General features: G+C 47.1%; 1 protein-coding gene across 1 annotated transcript in view; it reads right to left on the bottom strand.

Annotated features, from left to right (window-relative positions):
- Positions 1-24737, bottom strand: part of cdkal1 (CDK5 regulatory subunit associated protein 1-like 1) — a gene marked incomplete at its 3' end in the record, with an annotated part of 256138 nt that overhangs the window by 118645 nt on the left and 112756 nt on the right. The window contains exons 9-10 of the mRNA XM_084471876.1: positions 21376-21542; positions 7175-7320 (exon numbers count right to left, since the gene is read on the bottom strand). Coding sequence (XP_084328002.1) covers positions 7175-7320; positions 21376-21542 — 313 coding nt within the window. The remainder of the gene's footprint in view (positions 1-7174; positions 7321-21375; positions 21543-24737) is intronic.

The raw sequence follows: 24737 nt of genomic DNA on the forward strand, positions 1-24737 counted from the left end.
TGTGGGAGAGAGAGATAGAGACATAGAGAGAGAGAGAGAGAGAGAGAGAGAGAGAGATAGTTAGAGAGAGACAGAGACAAAGAGCGGGAGAGAGAGAGAGAGAGAGATACAGACGGACAGAGAGATAAAGAGAAGGAGACAGAGCGAGAGTGAGTCAGACAGACAGAGAGAGGGAGCGAAAGAGGAGCATTAAAATGTGGTTGTGGGAATGAACAAACACAACATAGCATTTAAAAGATCTTCTAGGGCTATTTGGATAAACAGAGCAATAAAAGAGTGCCTGCGTCAGCAATGCCTTTGACTCATTAGGTGAACTAACCCGTTTTCACATTCTAACAACGACGGGTGAACAAGCGCACATTTAAATAAGTTTATTCTTAATACCAGGGCAGTGAGGCCACAATGTGTTCTGGTACAGTACTACAAACTACAACACAGAAGTGTTCGTCAACCTTTAGATGTGTCACAGAAATAAAAGAATCAGAAATTAAAAAAAGAAGCGATGAGCATAATGCTTTTGTTTCCAGGAACTGCTTCAACATAATTATAACAGAATAGCAGATGATTTAGCTCACTAGCAAACACTGAGCAATCCCCCTTGTTTAAAAACAGGGGAGAGTGAGGCACGTGAACGGCTGTCCTGGTTATTAGCATTACGCCGTGAAGGGTGAGTGTCTAGGGGATAGCCAGGGCATCAGAGGTCATGTTGGATGGTCAGGGGTCACTGTAACGGTCAGCTGTTGGCGCCGCGTAAAATCAATCACATGTTGAGCTAGCTCTACTACCACCACCACCACCACCGACCCACCCTGGAGCATCCATCCAGCAGCTCAAATGCCAATGTCCCTCAGGAGCACCACTGAAGACGGGGAGCAGCTGTCTGCGTCATGTGGACGCTGTTAAGCCGGCCCTGATGGGGTCTGTAATGCAAATAAACAAGTAGGGGGGAAACGGCTGAGGAACCGACTGTTCAACTACGTGAACCGGTTACACTGATTATGTGGTCGGAATTGGTTGGATGTATTATATTCTATACGTTTTATGATGTTTTTTCCCCCACACCCGTGGGATACATAACCGCTACAATCGAACAAACCTATTTAAAGGTGAGAACATGATTAGATGCCTCATTTGTATGGGTCATGCACACGTGTGGCGAGAGATTCAAATTCACAAACAGTAAAGCTGGTTATGTGGTCAGAATGTATTATTTGTGGTGATATTTTATAAGCGGAAGAAAAGTGTGTGTGTGCGTGTGTGTGTGTGTGAGTGTGTGAGTGTGTGTGCGTGCGTGTGTCAGTGTCTCTCTCAGTGGAGACTGTGAGGGAACAATCGGAGTGGAACTGTTTGGGGAAATCAGACCTGATTATTGCAGCAAAACCATCAACGAGCAGCTGGCAAATCCAGAGAGTCCTTTTTTTTTTTTCCTCTCGCTCAGTCTTGTTGCACTCTAATTTGACCCAACCGCCATGCCATACGTTAGCGCGGCCTGTAACAGCCTTATTCCAGCTAATAGGATTTCCTCCATACATCATTACATAAAGACTGAACTTCATAATATGAATTTAATTGATGAGAGATCAGAGAGAATTGTGTGGGGCGAGAGAGAGAGGGGAAAAAGGGAAAAAGTCAGTGTTGGTGGAATGGAGCAAAAATTAACCGCTTTAATAAAACAATCATTTTACCAGACATAGGAATTATGTACGGCGGAGAACAATCCGTCCGTTCTGAGGGGAGGAAATTGGATAATTTGCCAATCAGACCCAAGGATGTTTTAATCCGCCATGCCTTTCAGCGTGTCCGCACTGTTGGAACACAGTTCATATTGTCTCGTGACAGGGCCGAGACGGCACACGCTGGAGCATTGAAATTGACGTATGTGTTATACAATATGGTGTGTGAATGGCCATTTCAAAACACCATCATCAATTGGTTATGACCACATGATAAGGCCATACGAAATTTCAAATACAATTCTAGCACGGAAGAACTAGCTATTTAACGTCCAACCCCACGTAGACATGGTAGATATGGATATTACTCCATGGCACAATTCCAGAGCCTATTTAACATGCCACAATATTAATGGAATAATAAAACACATTTTTTTTACACTCTTTTTTTGTAGAGACATGCCAAAGACCCATTTGAGTAATTCATTAATGGAGTGTAATTTGGATGCATTATCCCAAATGCCATTACATACAGCCGTTAAACTCCAGGAGGGAAAGAAAAAGTAACATCACATCACCTTCAAGTATTTCCCAGATGGGGCCCAGAGACAATTATCCTGCGTTCGCTGTACAATCTATTCACTTCTCTTCCATTATTAACGCCATCGTAGCCGTGGATAGCTTAGCCGAGTGCTTAGCTGAGCGCGCTCAACGCCGTGGTGTTAATATACCACATGTGTGGACTGCGTCTCTGCGTCGGTGTGTACCGACACAGCAGGGGCCTTCACCAGCCGTGGACCATCCTTTCCACAGACGTGGGATTCACTGAGACTGATTATGAATACATGAGCAGTAGTGGGGGGGAGGTGGGGGGGGGAGAGGTAGAGCTGGTTGGCTGGTAACCGGAAGGTTGCTAGAGTGATTCCCTAGCTGAGTGTCGAGGTGTCCCTGAGCAAGGCACCTCGCCCTAACTGCTCCAGACGATCTGGCTGTTGCCGTGCATGGTTGACACTGCGGTTCGGTGTGTGAATGTGTGCATGAATGTTAGGCAACATTCTAAAGCACTTTGAGTGGCCACAGGTCAGAAAAGTGCTGCATGAATGCAGTCCATTTACCGTTTAGTGTAGTAGGCGTGTTACGTGACTATGCGTGTGTAGGCTTTGGATTTTCCGCCGTTTCTGTTTGTCCCTTCCTTGAACTTTTCTAAGGCCTTCCAATATGGCTATTTGAAGCTCCCGCAGTTTTCCTTGGTGAAAGCAGCTAACCAATGAGGGATGAGCTTTCTACGCAGAAGACTCGTCAGTTACACCCGTGCACCCTCTGTCCTGCCTGCCTGCTAGCCTTAGCTTACCTGTTGTTGCTAGTGCTCTGTTGTTGTTGTCATTGTGCCCACTGGTCACCCATTTTATGTTTGGTTCAGCCATTGCTAGTTGCGTTAAATATGGCCTTGTGTTTTTATTAACTTTAGTTTAAGTTTGGACATTTCCGTAAGAAGCTTGCTGAGCGCCCTTTTAAATGGTGCCCCATTCATTTTTTTGTCCCAAGCTCACCCTTAATTCCTGTTGCTTCCCTGACCAGTCTCATGTTAGTCATTTGGCCCTCATGCCAATAAATATCCTTGTATCTTTATTATTGTTGAAAAGTGAAACTAACTACTCCAAACAATGAAACAGCCAAACCAGCTGCTGAAGTTGCAGCCGCTGACGAAGTGAAAGCAGAGTGCGGTGGAGGAAACATGTTGTGTTCAACACTAAAGACAGCTCAGCTGAAGGAAGCCCAGAGGCATTTGACCCCTTGTGACCTTTGCAGCTGTCTTGGCACGCAGCCGTTTGGAGAAGAAAAAAGTTAAATTACCTTCCAGTGTATGTATGTGTGTGTGTGTCTCCGTGTATGTGTGTCTGTGCAAGTGTGCTTGCTTGTGTGCTTGCTTGCGGCTGCGTAAATGTGTGTGTGTGTGTGTGTGTGTGTGTGTGTGTGTGTGTGTGTGTGTGTGTGTGTGTGTGTGTGGAGCCAGGTATCCTTCAGAGCAAACAATGAGTTATATCAAGAGACAAACTGGCGGCAATTGATACGTACAGTATTAAACGCCTCCAGTCAGGTGATATTCTCACCTGATGGCTCTTGGTCTCTGTTGTCAGTCGAACGCACGACTCATCACTAAACCGCTCTGACCCGGGTCAAGTTAAGTTTACCTATGTAGGCCAAACTTTAGAAGAAAGCCCCTCCTCCCACAACACACACACACACACACACACACACCACCCCCCCCCCCCCCCGATATAATCTCTCAAACAGCAACTGATGAAGAAGTAAACAAGCCTCGTTCCCTTCCAGGTCTCGCCGACTCCTCACACGGGGTGAACTTCAGGGTTCCCTTCACACACTGGCGGTGTTGTACGGGCGTGCCGACGCGCCGGCGCCTGTGTACACAGCGCGGGGCCAATCGGTTAAACACTGCTCCGTGACTCAGTGCTGTCATCGGCGGGCCGCACGCAAACACCCACAGATAAAAAGAACAACAAAGAACAAAAACAGAAAAAAAAAAAACACTCCTGGCTGGTGTGTGTGTGTGTGTGTGTGTGTGTGTGTGTGTGTGTGTGTGTGTGTGTGTGTGTGTGTGTGTGTGTGTGTGCGCGCGCTTCGGATCGAGAGGCAAACAGATGATGGTAGAGCCCCGGAGCAGAGGAGGCCGGGACTATAAACCCCGCTCTGATCCACTGAGTCAGTGCAGTGTTTTGATGAGTCAGCCACATGCGAGGAGTACCTGGGAGGAGGCCCGGACGGGCGACGGGGCCGGATCGGGGGGGGGGGGGGGGGGGTGCTCTGCTAGTAGGATGTGTTCCCACCTCCTCGCCGCTGTTATTGCGCTCCTGAGTACGTGACTTGAAGCAGTCCCCTCGTGGACCCCCGTTTACCGTACAAGCGTTCGTACTTTTGTCCGTACTTCCTTTGCCCGATTTTTTTCGGATAAGAATCGGAGAGAGAGAGAGAGCTCAAACACGTGTTAGTGCCAGGTGTGAACGCCCCCCCCCCCCCCCCCCCCATGACGCATCCGTGATCGGATCTGTCAACGGCATCAGCAGGTCGCCTGGGACGCATCGGGCTTACCGAGACACATATGGAGCGTTCTATTTACATCCCCGGGGCAGGAAATGAATGCGGCTATCTATTAAGACTTCAGGAATCAAACTAGAGAGAACTTGAGAAAATGTTACAATATCCTCATAGAAGTGTACGCGGCATGACTCCCACCCCCCGTGTTCCCCTAAACTCTTTGATGGAAACAGAAAGACAGGCAGGCAGACACGCAGGCAGACGGACAAAGCGTGTCGTGGCTTGTTCAGTGTGAGAGCATGTGTTTGTGTGTGTGTGTGTGCGTGTCTATGGGTATTGATTTCACATATGGACAAAGAGTGTGTGGGACTGAAGAGCGTCCGACTGTGTAACTAAAGCCAACAACTCAGTGACCACCCTGAGGTTGCCAAGAGGTTTAAGTAAACGAGATCTGATGGCGAGATAACTCGCTGTGTGTGTGTGTGTGTGTGTGTGTGTGTGTGTACAGGATTGAGTGTGCACATGAGTGTGTGTGTGTGTGTGTGTGTGTGTGTGTGTGTGTGTGTGTGTGTGTGTGCGTGCGTGCAAGAGTGTGTGTGTGAGTATGTGTGTGCGCGTGCCTGTGTGCATGGTCAGGTATCTCCCTGAATAAACAATGAGGTACATGGAGACACATTTGCGGCAATTACCGCCCTTGTGCAGTGTGATTTTTCCAACATCAGAACGTCAGTTCACACTCCTAAAAGACAAAGTCCAGCTTCAAACACATTACATGTGTTGGTCCCTTAGTACCTCTTTCAGTTAACAAAAGTGTGAAAAGAATATATATATATATATATATATATATATATATATATATATATATATATATATATATATAAAACAGGTGTGTGTTTGGGCACACACTGGCATATACCCTGATGGCCCGGCATCAACGACCGCTTCAGTAGTGACACCATCCCAGAGACGTGCATGTAATGGAGAAATATAAAGAAAAAACTAACGAAAAGCAGGAACGAACATCAAACTACACTGATATAGAGCGATAACGATGAAATATTGATGAGATTGACTTCAACAATTTGTCTGGTATAACCTTGTAGATGCTAAATCATAGCAGAGGATACTTACTCTGTCCACACACACACACACACACACACACACACACACACACACACACACACACACACACACACACACACACACACACACACACACACAATGTATATTCGACTTGGATTCATGGTGGTGTTGAATAAATGAATGGAGCGAGGCCACAGTGCATGTTTGATCTCCCCTCTTTGTTGTGATCTGTTGAGCTGTGGGGCCGTAGCTCTTTGGTGCCGTCAGAGAACATCCACCGTCCTACAGCGATGCATGGAGTGGCCAAATGCAGGTCAAACATGTGACCGGATGAACGGGTCATCACCTCAAGATTAAATATGCATGCAGAAAAGCTCACCAATACGCCATGCCTCAAGTGTTGACCTACTTGTGAGAGCGCTGCCTCACTGTATCGATTTACCATTCATCATATATGCTTTGAAACAACAGACCTTGATAGCCGGTTTGGCTGCAACTGCTATTCTCTTTTGTATACAGTTGAACCCTGAGTTCACTGACCTGGATGACACAGGCATCTTGGAATGCCTGTATGGATTTTTAATCAAAGTAGAAGATGATTAAACAGCAATTTTGTGTTTATGCAATGACATTTTTTATCTGCAATCTCCCATGCATTGTCGACCATGAACTTGGGACACATGACCTAACTGGTACACGTTTCCTTCACGCACACACAACCTATTTGAAAACCATAATCTGATCCACAGAAAAACAAACGTTAATAACGAAAAAGTTGCACAAGAAGATTAGGAGGGTCTAATATGACAGCAGGAAGCCAATCCTGTCAACATCTTACACTGGCCTGATATCATTTTGAAGATAACACGGTATAATGTAGCATCAACAAAGATATACAGTGGCCAAGCCTTCACCAATCCTTTTGCACGGAGCGATCACAAACCACCAGTTCCATGACGGGTTATTTTCAATCAACTCAAAGCATAATCTGACAACATATTTCATCAGGAAGAGGCTTGAGTGCCGGGGGAGATCCTCTTGCATTTAATCCACACGAATGATCAATTGGAAACATGAAAATCGGGTTTTGGGCTGCATGTGATGCGCAGGAAAACAAATGATTCACTCCACCTGTTAAGATGTGGTGACGCGGCACGGCACAGCACGGCACGGCCGGGTGGAGAGAGGAGAGTTTACAGCAGCGACAGGAGATGGTAATAAAGGACAGCGAGAGAGTGCGATAATAGAAAAACGGTTTAGAAAACTAATCTAACAGACGGAGAGAGCTCATCTTCTCAGAGTTGAACGGCTTTCCGACACCCCCGACCCCAGTTGTGGCCTGGCAGGCCCTCTGGTGGTCTCACCTGTCCTTCAGGAAGTCCACCACGGTCCTGAAGTCGGCAGCGCAGTACTCCCTCTTCATGTCCATCAGCACACTGTCGGACGCCGACTGGATGGGCACGTGCAGGAAGGCGTACACGCGCGGGTGGTTCAGGACCTTCGCCATCTCCTGCACAGAGACGACACGCAGAACAGGTCAGCTGTGTGCGTGCGTGCGTGCGTGCATTCGTGTCTTGTAAAGGCATGTAAGCTTGATGAACCCGTTACATTATCTATCTTTCTTCCCAAAATGTTTGGATCTTGTTCCCCTTCTTTGTCAATTTGGATCCAAATAAAAGCATTTAAATGTGCATGCGTGCGTCAGTGAATGTTTGAGTGAGTGAGAGACAGAGTAAGACAGAGAGAGAGAGAGAGAGAGTTTGTGTGATTGAGTGAGTGAGAGAGAGTTTGTGTGAGTGAGTGAGAGAGCGAGTGTGGCAGTATGTGAGTGAGCGATCGATTGAGTCAGAGACAGTGAGAGACTTTGTGTCTGTGTTGTAAAACTGAAGTTCAAGTAGTCTTGAACACGATGCAGTGCAGATGTGTACGGATGCAGGTTCATGATAGGATCGGGATCACACCCCCACACATACACTGGAAGTCCAATGGACGGCAAAGCTAATAAAATAAAGTACAAGAAAGGGAACTGTTTAAATTATTCTGAAAAACAGATAAAAAAAGATGCATTAAACATTGAAGAACAAAAACAACAGTAACTAAGGACCCAGCAGATGTTGTGAGGTCCTCAAGAGAGACACAGACAGACACATATTAGAAATAAAAAGTATCCCCTCGACAACAGTGGCGAACAAACAGCAACAGAAATGGCGTTTTATGCACCAAACCATCTAAATATTTAACATGGCCACTCTCTTTTCCCTGTTGATCAATGACAAAAAGTAAAATTTCCTTCTCCCGCGATATCGCCCCATAAACTATTCCAAGCACAATCCAGTCCGTTTAATAAAAGGAATAAACAGAAGAAAAACAAAAATCTCATCCCATCAAATTGTTGGTCCCAGGTCGGAACACATTTAAATTCATGGATTCTCCACCCAGGAGACAATGTTAGGCATGAGGCGTAGAAATGATATTCATAGTGTTGTGGCACTGTGGTGGTCGCCGTTCACCAAAAGGGTTCACCTCATACGTTCTACCCCAGAGAAACCCCACCCCCGCCTCCCAGACTACACACGCGGACTCGCATTCCAGCTGTTTGGAGGAGCTGGACACATCTGGATGGATGGAAGGATGGACCCTCAAACCGCTCTCCCCTAGCTCCCTTTCCATTTCTTTGATGCGTCCTTCTCCCGACGTGCTCCGTCACCGACCTCGCTCACACACTCACGGAACCGGCGTTGTGTCCTCCTTTGTAATCCTCACTCCGCACCTCGCTCAACCTCTCCCCTTCTCCGTCTCAGTTTCAAGGCAACACGTGCATCGGGGTTGCCTTGGTGACATGTGTGATGCATTGCAATGGAAGAACAGAAAGAGAGGGTGAGGGGGTTTATAGATGCGGACGGCAAGCCAGAGGCAGAGAGAAAAAAAGACAGAGAGCGAGAGGAAATAACTTCACCGTTGTGGGGGGGGGGGGGGGGGGGGCACAATAAAAAAAAACGGATTCAAGAGTAGAAGGATAGAGGGCAGCTTTCTGAATCTCTGTCGGATAACACCCCCGCAGGCTTCGACAGAGTTCACGCTGTGCAATGAATTATCACAACATCAAACATCCCGAATAGACAGCGTAATCCTTTTCCCTGCTCATTTTGAGGAGATTCAAGTATTATGGAAGAAAAGGGTTTTTTTAGTCAAAGCCCATTTGGGAGCTCACCTTGTGTTCCCTCCCAGAAGAGGAAACTCGTATTTCTAGAGGAGGGGAGACGTTTTGGGTTCTGGCACTGTAGCAACCGTTCCGGCGCTGCTAGCGGATTATTCTATTCTGGTTCGGAATCAAGACTCCTCCACTATTCTGCTATGGTTACAACCGCATTTAAACCCTAGGTGGAAGTTAAACCCTGACCCGACACAAACAGGGGGAACGATTCCCCTCCCACATCAAGGCACTTACACCCGGTGCAGATGTGTTCTGTATGTCCTGGCTTCAAAAGCAAATCGGTAATCTGCGAGTGCAAGGCAACTCGCGAGATGTGCATTGCGGACAGCATGCTGGCTGGACATGGGGGTGCATCACCAGCAGTTAACCGCCACATCAACTCACACCATAGCCATTGGAAGCCGTCCCCATTCCAGAATTACGATAAACGCTGTGTATCACCACTTCACTCCAACACACAGGCCACTCACACATTAGGCTGTGTTTGTCCCATTCAAACTATGATTTAATGGCTTGGGCTGATGATAGCAAGGGCCTGTGTGTACTCTACCGGTGTCCGCACCCTGTAGTCTCTGCTCCCCGCTCTGTCTTTTCTATAGCCAGCTCCCTCCGGGGACTGTCTGTACAAACATGCCTAAAGACCTTCAAGCCCACTTTCGCAAAAACAATGAGAGTCTGTGCAAGTGAAAGGTGCATAGCCCAAGAGCTATTTGACAAACTGAAAAGTGATGGCTTGTTGGAATATTCTTTTTTTTTTTGACAAATAATTGGAGACCACAATTTATTGACATTTAAACTGCAGTTCAGAAGTGTGGCTAGTCAATTCACGTTTAAATACTTGTTTAAGTTAGCTCATCAGTTAACAAACAAAGGTAAATAGACGACTTGCATGACTGCTTGCCCCCTAAGGCTCTTCACAACTTAAAATGAATGACAAAGAACCGTTTGACTAACAGACAACGGCTAAACTGTTGTCGAGGGAGGAATTGCTGAGTCTCAGGCACCCCAGACAGCTCGTCTTGGGTCTGAGGGTGGCTGGTTCAATCCCTTAGCAGGATTTCTCTACCTCCTGAGCTACATGGTGACCAGTACGTTGAAACTCTGAGCTAGCCAGAGTCTGACCGGCATGTAGAACATTGCATTGTTCACCATTGTTGACGGCAGCATTATAAGCATGTTCACACAGGCATTGGAACACATCTGTCCCCTGATGGAAAGCTTCTACACCTCAACCGGCTTGTTCCTGCATCTATCCCATTCTGTTTCTGATGTTCTGTATCTGCTTGTGTCACAGAGAACGGCCACCTAAGTTTATTTCAGCCCAGCAGCCGTGTTTTCTTATCCCCCTAATAGATGGGAACTCGATAAGCGCACACGCACATTTAAAAACGGCTAAAATGAATTCATTATTATACACTGATAACATATTATTCTCAATGAGAATGCATTAATAAAATGACCTGGGGGACGCGGAGATTAAATGAGAGACGGGGAGAGAGCGCGAAACAGAGAGACAGAAGGGGGGAGCGACGGCGGGGGGGAAGAGACGCAGAGTCAGATTTATTCTGTTAGCGATCATCAAACGTCTATCATTGCCATGCTAATCACCACTGAGGGGAAGGGGGGGGGGGGTGGAGATGGAAAGAAAGAATTGGAAGAAATGATTTAATGATTTCCTGGAAGAATATGCTGATTGCAGGCCGTCTTCTCAATTAAAATCTATTGTAGGGTACTTCCTCGAGTTCATTTAAATTCACACTCTCACTCTCACTCATTCAAACACATGCACACACACACACGGGCACACACATGCAGAATCACAAACACACATCACATTGAGCTCAATTGCAGCACTGCAGGGGGTTGACCAATGGAAGCTCCAAATTAGAAAGAATTAATTTGGTTGGCGAATAGAGCGTGATTGGTAAAATATATAGCGTCGTCCTGTATGTGTGCGTGTGTAAGTGTGCGTATGTGCGTGTCTGCTTCTGTACATGTGGGACTGTAGCCCTCTGCATGAGTCCCCGACACATCCGGAGACGTGCCAAGGCACTAGCGGGAAGAAGCTATGTTCATGACCATATTACAAGTAATTCAAGATGGAGGGATTCAAGAAAAGAGAGAAATAACACACAGAGGAAGACTTGGCAGGTTAGACAAACATACACTGAAACCAATAACAACAGAATATTGTCTTTATGTACATGCCTTTATCACTAGCAAGCTTGATTACTGCAATGGTCTCCTTACAGGTCTCCCAAAAAGAACTATAAGGCAACTTCAGCTTGTTCAGAATGCAGCTGCTAGAGTTCTAACAAAGACCAAAATATTTTAACATCACCAACACCAATTCTTAAATTGTTACATTGGCTCCCTGTATGTCAGAGAATTGATTTTAAAATCATGTTGCTAACCTATAAATCCCTACATGGTTTAGGGCCAACATATTTAACTGATATGCTTCCACTACATAAGCCTTCTAGGCCACTAAGATCCTCTGAGACCAATCTGTTAATTATCCCCAGAGTCAACACGAAACATGGGGAAGCAGGATTTAGTTACTATACAACAAATAGCTCGAATAAACTCCCTGAGGATTTAAGACTTGCCCCAACTCTGACAGCTTTTAAAACAAGACTGAAGACTTTTATGTTTGCTTTAGCTTTTTGCTAAATCTTAAATCTACAATGCTTCTATCTATTTTTATTTTATTACTAACTTTGCCTTTATTTTCTCACTTTCTAAAATGTTTTTTTATTTTATTTTGCCTTTATTTTCTATCTATTTTACTTTTTACTTATCTATTATTTTCTTTTATTGTATGACAATGTTTTAAAGTTGCCTTGCCTTGCCTTTATATTCTTATTTGATACCTTGAACTACTCAATGTCTCCGCTTTCTTTTTTCTTTTCATGCTTTAATGTCTGTACGGACTAATGACTGCACCTCAACTTACTTTTTGTTATTCTCTAGATCGTTCCCCGTTTTCTTTTCTTTTTTTTTATGTCAGTTGGCCTTCTGTTGACGGAAGATACAATGTTCTCCCAGAAGGGCATCAGATGACAAATCTAGACTACACAACTTACTTACACTCGAGTAAAGGACATACAGTATCTATGAGTGGTCTTTCCTTGTTTCACCAACAGACACAGACCAACACAAACCACCATTGTTCCCAGGGCTAACAACACTGCATGACAGCACACACTGCATCGGCCCCACGGAGAAACATGTTTCCCTCTCACCCTGCTGCTGGGTCCTCATCATGACACACCTGACAGTGAGAGGTCACCACGCGCAAAACATCCCTCAGACGGGAATACCGTAACGTCACCTCCGTCGAAATATGCAAAATCAAGGTATTTATCCCATTACTCCGACATGCATTTGCTCATGAGCGGAGTCCGTGACTAGATTATCTCCGACGGGGGGGTGCTCTGCTTCTCATTAAGCGCTCGTCATCCGCGGCGGTCCGTCATTACAATGCACGGACCCCGGTGCAGAACCGGCACTTTTAATGTCCGCCGGAACAGGGGGGGAAATGAAAGGCCCGTTATTGCATTTGGCCCTCATCTCATTAGATCCACTGACAATGATAACTCCCCAGTGACCACAATCAGGCGTCTGATAGCTCGCATTTCACACCCTGTGTGTGTGTCGTTGTGTGTGTCTGTGTGTCTCATTGTGTGTGTGTGTGTGTGTGTCATTGTGTGTGTGTGTGTGTGGTTTTAAACAGATGGCCCTGTTAGTTTGAGTGGTGGAGCTCCGCCGTCAGGCCGCGTGGGGATTCCTCCATAGGTGGAAGGACGCCCTTCGGTTCACAAAGGGCCATTTATCATGCACGCCTGTCAGGGTGCATCACCGCCTCTAATCACTCCACACCGACGCCCACCGCTGGGCACCCGGAACACATCCCCCCCGTCAAGGACCCCCACCCGCTGGACGGGCTGGGTCACCGGCACTCCGGGAGGATAACCAGGGAGAGAGAGAGAGACTCTCTCTCTCCCTGGTTATCCTCCCGGAGTGCCGGTGCTCTCTCTGCTCTCTGCTCTCTCTCTCTCTCTCTCTCTCTCTCTCTCTCTCTCTCTCTCTCTCTCTCTCTCTCTCTCTCTCTCTCTCTCTCTCTCTCTCTCTCTCTCTCTCTCTCTCTCTCTCTCTGGATACCGATTTTATGGATAAACAATCCATAAAATAAATGTATCATTAATTATTATTAGCAGTTCCGCATAGTACCAAACAAACATGGGTTTGCTTGCTCAGTACCTCCTGACGCTGAAGCAATGCAGCTATTAATTGATAATAATTAAAGTCATTTACCAAGCTGCTCATAGCCAGCATGCAAATTGTTGGTTTATTTTCTCAGTTTCAGAAAACAATCAATTTAGTGTACATTGAACGATCATCAGACAACGCAAGCACATTTAATTAACAACTCACTTTGTGCTCTGAGTACTTGTGAAAAAAAAAAAAAAAGTCTGATTGTACCAGAATGTGCACGTCCAACCCCTCCCTTCATAAATAATATGTTTTCATCGATTTTCTCAATCTTTAATTATGTCACTTTGTACACAAGTGTCCACCAAATGAATACAAGTGGAAAAACAAGTACACACGTGCGTTGGGGTCGGGGCAGAGGGGGGGGGGGGGCAGGGGGGAGAGGGTATGTCGAGGTGCGTATATGACCCTCGGGATCAACGGCAATCCGTCTTTGATGCAATAGAGATGTATACCCGATACCGTCGCCGGCACTGGGTGCAGTGGTCACTGTGGGGGACGTGCGGTGAAACTTAGTCTCCCTATGCAGCCACCCCCTCCTCTACCTCCTTCCTCCCCCCTGCCTACATCCCACCCCCGCACAGCTGTGTGGTTCCCTGCCTCCGCGCTCTCTCTATACGTGCCCCCCTTTCATCTCGGGAGGATGGGCCTGGAAACGTGGTAGAATGAAAGAAGAGGGGGAAAATAAAAAAATAAATCGGGCGCGTTAACTGGCTTAACTCAATGAGATCTCATACCTTCCACCGCAGATCAGATAGCGCTAAGGCAAATATGGAAGCGTAGGGGGGTGGGGGGGGGGGGGGGAAGAGAGAGAGAGAGAGAGAGAGAATATTGATTTCACTGCAAGCATGCTATATGGGGTATATTTTTCATCTCAGTTCTCAATCTTACTTCCACGAGGAGGCAAGAAGCTGGGGCGTCATGCTAGTGGGACATTCTGAATTGTCTGTCGCCTACGCTACACACAACCACACACCAATAATATCTTATTTCAGAGAGGAAAACCTGTCCACTTTATCCCCTCCCTCACATATCTGTTTTGCAGGTGCAGAAGTCCTGGGGGATACAGGATGAAAATCAAGTTCTCAGTCACTCTCTCCATCTTCATGTAATTTCTGTGTGTGTGTGTCTCTGTTTGTGTATGTGTGTGTTTCGGACTGCATGTGTGTGTGTGTGTGTGTGCGTGCGTGCGTGCGTGCGTGCGTGTGTGTGTCCCATGTGAGCATGGCGTTCCAGACTGTGATCCGGTCAACACGAGGTGAAGGAAATAATTAAAGTGGAGAGACAGAGTCAACACATATCGGGAATAACAAAACAAGAGAGAACCTCAACTCCACAAAAATTGGCCCGTGCAGAAAGCCCCTACGTCGATGTGACGCACGGAAGACTTTTCCCCCCCCTGTTTATTCGCGGCGGTCGCCTTCAATTCATCAACCCCCCAAACAATGAGTGGCGAGAGTGCTGAGACTCAACGGCGTCGGGGAAGGGTGCATCGGCACCGCCGACGCAGCACGACGCTCCGTTATGCGGAAAAGCTCGGGGAAGAAAGAGGCGGCGATTGTGCAACACGCGGCGCGATTGGATTCCCGTGCGTCCCGTCATTAACATGCGGCTGACACTTTACGGTTACGGGACATGTTTGGGATAATCCAAGGTCACGCGCGCGGGGGGGGGGGGGGTGACTCCGCCCCGAGGACAGGCCGATGATTATGCTAAGTGAATGTCTATCACCTGCTTGTTTTTAATGGCTTTGCCCGTTTTCTTTTTTTTTGGGGTTAAACGACACATTCATGCTAATGCTTCAGCAAATTAATGTTGATATCGCGGCCTGATGCCGGGGTGGGGGTGGGGGGGGGGTGGTGCGTGGGTAGGCTCACGGGATATCCGTTGAATTTCCGTCTAGCGACTTGTCAATGGGTTCAAAAGGGTATTTTTTAAATGAAGGGGTGTGTCCTCTGCTTATCCAGAGTATGTTTATTTTCCCCCGTGCTTGTCGAAATATTTCCTGAGTGGGTAAGAAAAACAAGTGTTAAAACCGGTTGACTTCACAGAGATCAGTGGAAATTCTGTGTGCTATATTAATCTGTTTCTTAGAGTACTTAACTCTGTTGAAAATCAAAGAGACAACAGGTTGCCTCCCAGTTAAACAAACACAAGTACACACACACACACACACACACACACACACACACACACACACTAATCAGACTCCTGAGAGTGTATCCTTAGAGAACAGGGGAAGATGTGCCAGCATGAACGACTCTCTCTCTCTCTGCACACTCAAAACAAGGGCACAACACAGACAGTCTTTACATTACACACAGCCTTTCCCCAGAGTTTTAATAAAGCAAGCGCCTTTACTGTTGTTGCCTGGGTAATCCAGGGTTAAGTGTGTTTCACATATTAAAACACACAAGCGCACGCACGCACACACACACACACAGACACACACACACACAACCTACATTGAGGGACTTGAATCCCCAGAGATACCGTTTTTACCCCTTTCTTCTTAACACCTCGGGGTGCAGTCGATTTCGCCCAGGGCAGAACCGGCGCTTGCGTTGCCCATTAAGGTGCATATATGATACGACTAACTAAGTCTATTTCAGCACGCTTGATCTCAGGGACAGAACAAATCAAGCGTCCCTTTAGCGCAGGAAACATGTCCCTGCAGCAGTGCGCTCCACTCACCACAGTGAGCTGGAAACCAATCCCCTGTAAACCTGGACTCATTCCAGTGTTTCTTTGTATTTTTGGTACATTTTTGCATGTTGCCGTTTTTTGTTTTATTTGATTTTGTGTTTTGACGGTGTGAGCCATGTGTGTCTAAAGATGCTTCTCTGTCAAAGCGTTTGATGGACAATAAAGACATGTGAAACTGAACACAATGCCATGTCTAAACATAACCCAGTATCTGCTAAAGCATTCTCACAAATATGGTGCCAAAGATAGTAACGAGTGCTTTTCAAACGTAGTGCAGAAAGAATCACCATGGATATATTGTGATGCAATTTTTGCCTAACAAAAATCTTCAATGCCATCCCTGTTTGTCTTTGCTCATTTTATTACACTTTTAATCATATTCAACACTGTAGTTGGCCATCGTATATCTTCCAAAAGATGTGTCATTTCATAAAGGTTACATCAGAAGAGATAATTCACAATCGTAAAGTCGTGACTCCTAATGTGTCACCGGCAGTGAAGTGTGTGTGTGTGTGTGTGTGTGTGTGTGTGTGTGTGTGTGTGTGTGTGCGCACGTACATGTGTCTATGTCTGTGTCTGTGTTTGTCTGTGCGTACGTACGTGTGTCTGTGTCTGTGTCTGCTTGTGTCTGCGTGCGTGTCTGTGTGTATGTGTCTGCGTGCGTGTCTGCGTGTGTGCGTGCGTGCGCGCGCCACACCGTTCTACATTAAGCCTCTAATGGGAGGGGGACTCCCTGGGGAGTGATTAAGATGGAGAACGCCTGAAGAAGGTGTGTCCCTGTTTCTGTTTGTGCGAGACACGAGAGGGAGAAATGGGCCGCACAGAAACATGACAAGCAAAAGGATGGCCAGAAGGAAATAGGAGGAGGAATAGGACTGATGAAACAAGGACAGAAGTGTGTCAACGGCTGAACCCTGCAGGTGTGGCCGTCTTGGTTGCCGCCTGCAAAGTGGACAAACTTGTTTCTTCTAGTGCCGTCTGGTTGCAATCAACCCATTCAGCAGAACACCAGATGCGTACGTATGTCCGTGCCTAATATGATAAACGTTCCCCTTAAGGGAAGTATGATCAATTAAGGGAGACATAAAGTGGTGTATTGTTAGGCTGTTAATGGTACTTTTCTGTCAAGGGGACATTTCCTGTATTATTTAATCTGTTCATATAGAACCACAGATACAGTGTATGATAGAGACACAGAGACAGACGGACAGAGAGAGAGAGAGAGAGAGAGAGAGAGAGGGAAACAGAGTGAATGTGTGTAAAGAGGACACACATATTTTACAGTTGGCTCCTATTACATCCATCTTGGCCTGACTCAAAGGTTAGAACAGAGGGAAGTGGGTTTCACACCTCATTTACTAAGTCTGCATACGGGAGCTAGGCAATGAGAGACCCACACACACACCCCCCCCCCCCCCCGTTAGGGTATAGAAACTATAGACAACCTCCCCAGCCCACCCAGACGTCTCTACGCAAGAGCATGCACGCACTTAAAGCCACAGGCACACTGTTAGAAGCACAGAGATGAAGAAGAGGTCCCATTAAGTCAACCATTCAGTATTTTGATTGGAACAATGCCGATACTTGAAAGTTGCTTCACATCCCAAGATGACAGCAAATTGCCTCATCTGAAGCGGCCAGTCTGCACAGGCATGTCCATTACTTTGTTCTACAACCTTAGCATCAAAGCACCTTCCAAACTTACACAGTAGCTAACGCTATCTGTACACCCAGGGAAAAGCCTTAGAACAAAGTGCAAAAAAAAAATAAAATGGGTCACAGAATATTGCTATTGCTCTTGTGAAACAGTTTGGGCTTGTAGAAAGATGATCTATTAAATTGGATGTTTGACACAAAGACACTGCCATGCTCACTTTCCAACGTGTAAAAGTCTGGTTCACTTGTGGATGGTACAAGTGCAGGACGTTTTGGTGCAAAGCCATGCGTGAGAAACGTGAGCCTGAAATACAAATAATCAGAGCCTCCTTCAAAGGAGGTTGCCTGAGGTGAGTTGAAAGCAGATTAAAGAAACGTACTAACAACATCAGCATCATATGCTTTTTCACACGTTTTAATTTCAGCTTAATTATATTTTTTTTTTACAGATTAACGTTTTGGAGCGTATCAGACACATCAACGTGTTTATAGGAACAAACCCCATGATTTAGAGTTTAATTATCCTTTAGGTTTTCTTATTTTAATGAACCACTGCCAAAAAAAATGGAGGTGCGGGTATTCTAGTAGGATACAAATGAGTGGAGTGAGACAGGCACAATAAACGATGGTGAGATGTGAGAGAGGTGTGGGATTAAGAGGGAAAGAGAGTGAGAGATGGAGAGAGAAAGAGCGCATGAGAGAGAGGAAGACAGCCAGAGAGATTGTGAGAGAAGGAGGCAGGCAAAGTAAACTGCCTCAACCACTTCTGCTAACAGAAATGGGACCATTAAAGACACAATGCAATCAACTAAAATGTCAAAGACAAGTAGCCTGTGAGTGGCCTTCAGGCAGGTAACTGCTCCAATCAGCAAACAGGCCTATAAGGCCGCCCAAATCTGTCAAAGGAGGAACAAATGTGGGCCGAGAGAAGGTGGGTGTGTGTTCCGCTTCTACGAGTGCTTGAAAGATGGTGTGCGTGAATGTGCAAGTCTACATGTGTGTGTGTGTGTGTGTGTGTGTGTGTGTGTGTGTATACGTGCATGTGTGTGTAGACGTACACCTGTGTGTGTGTGTGTGTGTGTGTGTGTGTGTGTGTGTGTGTGTGTGTGTGTGTGTGTGTGTGTGTGTGTGTGTGTGTGTGTGTGTGTGTGTGTGTGTGCGTGCGTGCGTGCGTGCGTGCGTGCGCACGCGTCTCGCCTCTGGAGAAAAGCAGTGAACAGGGGAGCCGGGGCTTGAACTGCTCAGGTGACACACAGAGTCCTCCTCCGTCATCAACAGCCCTCCTCATCATGACCACACCATGCTGCATGGACGTCCTCATCTACATCATCAACCCCATCTGCACCCAGGGCCAGTGCGTCACCTCGGAGGTGGACATACAAACCAGCGACAAGTTCGCCACGGACTACATGGGAAAAACCGAAAACCAATAGAAGCGTTGCTCATGTTTCTTAAATGACCTTTAATAGGGCAATAAAATAAACAACAGGGGGGATAGAGATATGAAGACAAAGCATGGGAAGAAGGGGAAACTGGCAATGTGTAGGGTGGCAATAAATAAGGATCAGGGCAAAGACAATGATAACTTAAAGACCAGCCCGAGCGCGCACACGCACACATGCACACACGCACACACACACACACACACACACACACACACACACACACACACACACACACACACACACACACACACACACACACACACCTAGCATTTATGTAGGTTAATTGAGTGAGGAATTAAAGAACGGACGTAATTCAATTGTTTAAGCGTGCGGGCAAACGATAAGGACAGCATACAGCATGGCGAGGCACGCACACACACACACAAACACACACACACAGACAGAGTCCTAATACTAATTATCAGCTAATTGTTATTCACCATCATTAGGATGGTGGTTTTTAATTGTAATGTAGCCAAGCAGAAAGCCAACCTATACATGTGGAGGGGGACAATTAGCCACCCCCATTAACCCCTGGTTAATTACAACCCCTTCCTCTGCTGCCTCCCACAGCACATTTACACTTAGGGGCCGCTTCTCTTACCCCCTCTTCGTTTACACATTTTTTGTTATCTTTATTGCCCTCCTTTTGGCGCTTTTCCTTCCCACCCGCTGGCACGGAGAAGTCTGGTCTACTTTGGGAAAAGTTTCACAACGCTTTGTTTAAAACATTCCCCGGTTTTACCCAGAATGTGGACACAAAGACGGCTCTACGCAGCAGGCATGTTGGGAACTTTGGGAACACTTTGGGTGGTTTCCTGAGTTGGCCCAACGTGAAGCATTTGCCCATCGAAAAGGGTAGAACAGCTTGTTTCGATTTCTTTGGTGAGAGTTTACCAGGATAAAAGCGCTTCCTTTATACGCGCGTTCTGAACATGGTCAGGCAACAGAAGGCAATCCATCGCGGTCTCTTTTTCGTTGACACACTGAGCGAATTTTCGTGTTAGAACCTCTGTCAGACCACAAACATGACATGAGAGTAAACCTCAAAACTGGAGTGTGTGTGGGGGGGGGGGGGGGTCGCCTGCATTGTCATCGCTGGGTGAGTCTTTCCGGGACTCATCCCGTATGTCCTCTGTGGACTACGGGACAGTGGGGACGTTATCATGCTGTAGGGTAGTGCTGTGATTGGCTATCACGGTTCTCGTTTTGCACCAAATTTAATCAAGTCTGGAACACACCAAAAACCCAGCCCCGAAAAGAACTGGAGAGACAGACGATGAGATGGGGCTGATAACACACACAGTAGCCCAGACAGGAGAGACAGTGTGGATGCGAGAGGGGCAAACAAAAGGCTCTGGAGAAAGAGGAGGCCCGCTATGGGCTTTTGTCTGGAGGAGATGGAGGCAGGAGCAGGAGGAGCAGGAGGACGAGGAGGAAGAAGAGGAGGATGGCGGGGCTTGATAAAACGCCGTTGCTTAAAGAGGACACAATGGATTCTTAATTGACTCATTAGGTGGGAGCAGTGGATGAAGTGCGCTTTAATGAATGGTCTGTGAGCACTAAGGTTAGCGCGGCGGAACTGCCAGCTCAGCAGAACCCGGAGAAGCGGTCTGCTTATTGAACGCTACGGGACGCCTTAAAAAAACACCAAAAAAATGAACCGTTTCCTCTGCTTGCTGAAAGGAGCGCAATGGAAGTTGAACAAAGGGGAATAATGAAAGAATAATAATAACAAACTAAGCACGCTGGTGGCTGTGGATCTTTTAATTGCATCTATGAATTAGGTTTTAGGCATCTCTTGTTGTGCATAAAATATTATCAATTTACAGTACAGCAATCCCTAGGAAACTAGGCATTACTTTGCTAGCAGTGTGCCAGTGTGTGTGTTTGTGAGCGCGAGTGTGTTCGAGTGTGTGTGTTTGCTTGCATGTTAATATGTGCGCTGGTGTATATGTGCATCTGTGGTAGTGCGAGTGCTAGTGTGTGTGAGTGTGTGTGGTGATGAGAGTGCTAGTGTGCGTGTGTGTATGTGCGTGTGTGTGGTGGTTCAAGTATGTGTGCCAGTGCATGTGTGTGTGTGTGTGCCAGTGTGTGTGTGTGTGTGTGCGTGCGTGCGTGCGTGCGTGCGTGCGTGCGTGCGTGCGTGCGTGCGTGCGTGCGTGCGTGCGAGAACGTATGTGTGTGCGTGTGTATGTATCTGAGTGTGTGTGGTGGTGCAAGTACTACTAGTGTGTGTGCGCGTGCGTGCGTGCGTGTGTGTGTGTACCTCCAGGTGCTCCAGGATGTAGGGGGGGTTGGTCATGCCCAGCCTCAGCATGGCTCCTTCAGGGATCTCCTCCACCAGCCTCCACAGCAGGGAGGGCAGGTCCGTGCCGATGTCCCGGCCGTACGCCCCTGTGTCCTCACTGGTCAGCCAGATCTCACACACGCCCTCTGGGAACACACACACAGAAAGAACACAACACAACGGTTGAAGAGAGAGACCTTTGAATGCCATTTTGCCAACGTTTCAATCTACCTGATCAGATTGCCATGCTCTTAAAAAGACACACACAATGGGCTTTGGGATTTTGGTGGAAGAGGATTCAAACACAGACGGTGTGCTACTGCGAGGACACGCACGACGCCACACTCGGACGCCTCGGTTCCAGGCCGCAGACGGCTTGAAGGAGCAGCGGACGCTGTGGCAGTGGACTGTACCACAGCAGCAGGCTAAACCGTCTCTTCCGTGTCCACGTTCCCCAAGTGCGAGGAAAACACAGCACTCTTCAGACGGCGCTCATCGCCACTCTGAGACATAATCCTTTCTCAATGAAAAGACGGATTTGCGTGCATTGCACTACTGTAGGCTTGTTGCGCAGACGGCAGCAACGCTGTAGGGATGCCAGAGTCCAAATCTCCGACTCAGGAAGACAGCTCAGATTCCCAGAAAAGCCTTGGACTTGATTTGACGGAGAGTGGCACCTTAAATGCCTTCATTTCCAACCTTGAATCATCCATGGTTGAATCCCACACCCCAGTCAGTGCAAAGCCTTGCCCAAGAGGGCAGGCAAACACATATCTCCACTGTGAAGGGCAAATACAGTAAGAGGGCAAAGATTGCGTGTGTGTGTGTGTGTGCGTGTGTGTGTGTGTGTGTGTGTGAATGTGTGTTCAGCATCATCCATCAACTTCATGTTAATCTAAAGCCATCCTCACAATTGCAGACTAATGGAATAGCAGTCACTTTCCAGTGGGACCCGGAAACGCTTGACTGGTTGCTTAAGCTAGTGTTAAGGCGTGCACTATAACCCACACACTAAACAAAACCACGTGCACAGATGTCACACACACACACACACACACACACACACACACGCAGAAAATGATCATCATTACCATTAGCTCTGCAGAGACAGATAGATGCATGTGGTCATTCAGGGCTGAGAGATATTAAGGATGACGCCGGGCTAATTGGAGAGTATATGAAAAAAAGTGTGCACATGCGTGTGTGTGCGTGTGTGTGTGTATCCACTCTGCCTGCATCAGTGGATTAAAGATGATGGCGGCGTAAATTGTAGAGTGCTAAAGAGTTTTAAAAAGCTCATCATCATTGACATTAAGCCATGATAATGATTTCTGGGGGTCAACCGAGTGAAAAAGCCCCAGCAGAGATTAGCATCTTTCCCATTCGGGGGCCGGTTGGCGCTAAACGACAGAGCAGGAACTGAACAAGGGGTTTCATTTAAAAACCGTACCGTCACTTAACTTTGTTTACATCCGCACAGAAAGAACATTAACAGCTCCTAACTGTGCCGCCCTCAACATGTCCACTACTTGTTGCAACCAAGCACAGGATTTCTTTTGGTATGATTGAGGTCAAACCTGCACCTTGTATATTCTTGTATATAAAGTTAAAGAAGGTCCGTATTGACACAATGTGGTGCCCCTGGGCACTATACCTCAACTATACGCCCCCCCCCCCCCCCCCACCCACCCCCAACAGGTGCTGTCCTCCATAAGCAAGGGGATTTCTGAAATGGTCTCCTCATATAGGTGAGTAACTCCTTCAATATCTCAACGGCATTTTCCTACTTCTCACACTGATCCCTCTGCGATGCCACATAAGAACGCTGTGATTCCAAAAGACGTTCTGAATTGTCTAAAGTTATGTCATGCGTTTGCAAAGTCTCTGGTTGGGTCAATGGTTGGGGGCCCTTATGCATAATCCGGCCCTGCATTAGAGCTACTCCCATCTGCTACTGTTTTTAAACGTTTTGTGTTTAATCTCAGCTCATCAACTGTTAGTTGTATGTATGCAACTGTTAGTTGTATTTATTTATATTTATTTGATTTGTTTTACTCATGTTTACTTGTCATTGCTGTAGTTGTGTGCATGTCCCTTGCTGTAAACTTGTCATCATTGTAAATGAGGGAAACCTCAATGCCCTACGAGTGTAAATAAAGGTTTGAAATGAAATATTCCTTCCATGGCACATCGTTTTGCAAGACGTAACTATTTGAGAAGGGTTTTAGGTATGAGGGCACGGTGCAGCTGTCAGTGAGACTGGGTGCTTGGAGGGTCTTGTGGAGTCAGCCGGAGGGAGAGGCAGTAGTCTGTACATTCCCAGCACAGCTTGAGTCGGCTTGTCTGAGCCGCTACTGATCCTCTCCGTCTCGCTCCAGCCCCTGCCCCCCAGTACCGGGCCTCTCCCTGCTCCCCTGTGGGTGGATGCTTTGCAACCGCCAAAGAAAACAGCCCATCCTGACCCCGACCCCCACACCGAACACGGACCCAGGCCGAAGGCGGTCCCCTCCACACAAAGGCACGGCTTCCAAAACAAGGCCCGGAGTCGGACAGGAGTTAAAACAGGAATCGCCGTTCCGGGGAAGGGGGGGCGAGAGAGAGAGAGAGAGAGAGAGAGAGAGAGCGCGAGAGAGAGCGAGCGAGAGCCGGGGGTAGAGAGAGAGAGAGAGAGAGAGAGAGAGAGAGAGAGAGAGAGAGAGAGAGAGAGAGAGAGAGAGAGAGAGAGAGAGAGAGAGCGAGAGAGTGAGCAAGAGCGAGAGAGGGCGCCGGGGGTAGAGAGCAACCCTCATTTCCATCCAAAAACAACATTTGTGTGATTCCGATGCGGCCGTTTTCCAGTGCGGGAGGGACACACGCGGTGGTGGTTTTGTTGTTGTTTGATCTGATAAAAGAGTCACACCTCGAGCGGCGCTGACCCCTGGTTCTGTGTCGTGTGCCTGGCCTGATTGGATGTGTTGTTGTTGGCCGGAGCGGAGCGGTGGAGGGAGTCCCAGCCAGCAGGAAATGCTCCGGCTGCCCTTTGGGTCTGGGGCCTCAGCCCTTAAACACCTGCTTCCTCTTGACGTGTGTCTACGTTTTTCGCTTTGTTTTTTCATGTGTGGCGGTCTTTGTGTACCTGCCGTTATGCAACGGGGTCGTGTTGTTTTTATTTCCCCCCCCCCCCCCCCATAAAAGTGTTAGACATAATTAATTACAAGTCAAAGGTTGTTATTTGCAGTATGACACAGCAATCATTTAATTATGATGAAGTATCACAAGGAAAGTACCAGTGTTATACCAACTACAATCCCTATGGCGCCACACTCAACATCATATCTTAACAACCAATAATTATGATGTTA

Source organism: Micromesistius poutassou, assembly GCF_964030765.1.
Source record: "Micromesistius poutassou genome assembly, chromosome: 8".
NCBI classification, from domain to species: Eukaryota; Metazoa; Chordata; class Actinopteri; order Gadiformes; family Gadidae; genus Micromesistius; species Micromesistius poutassou.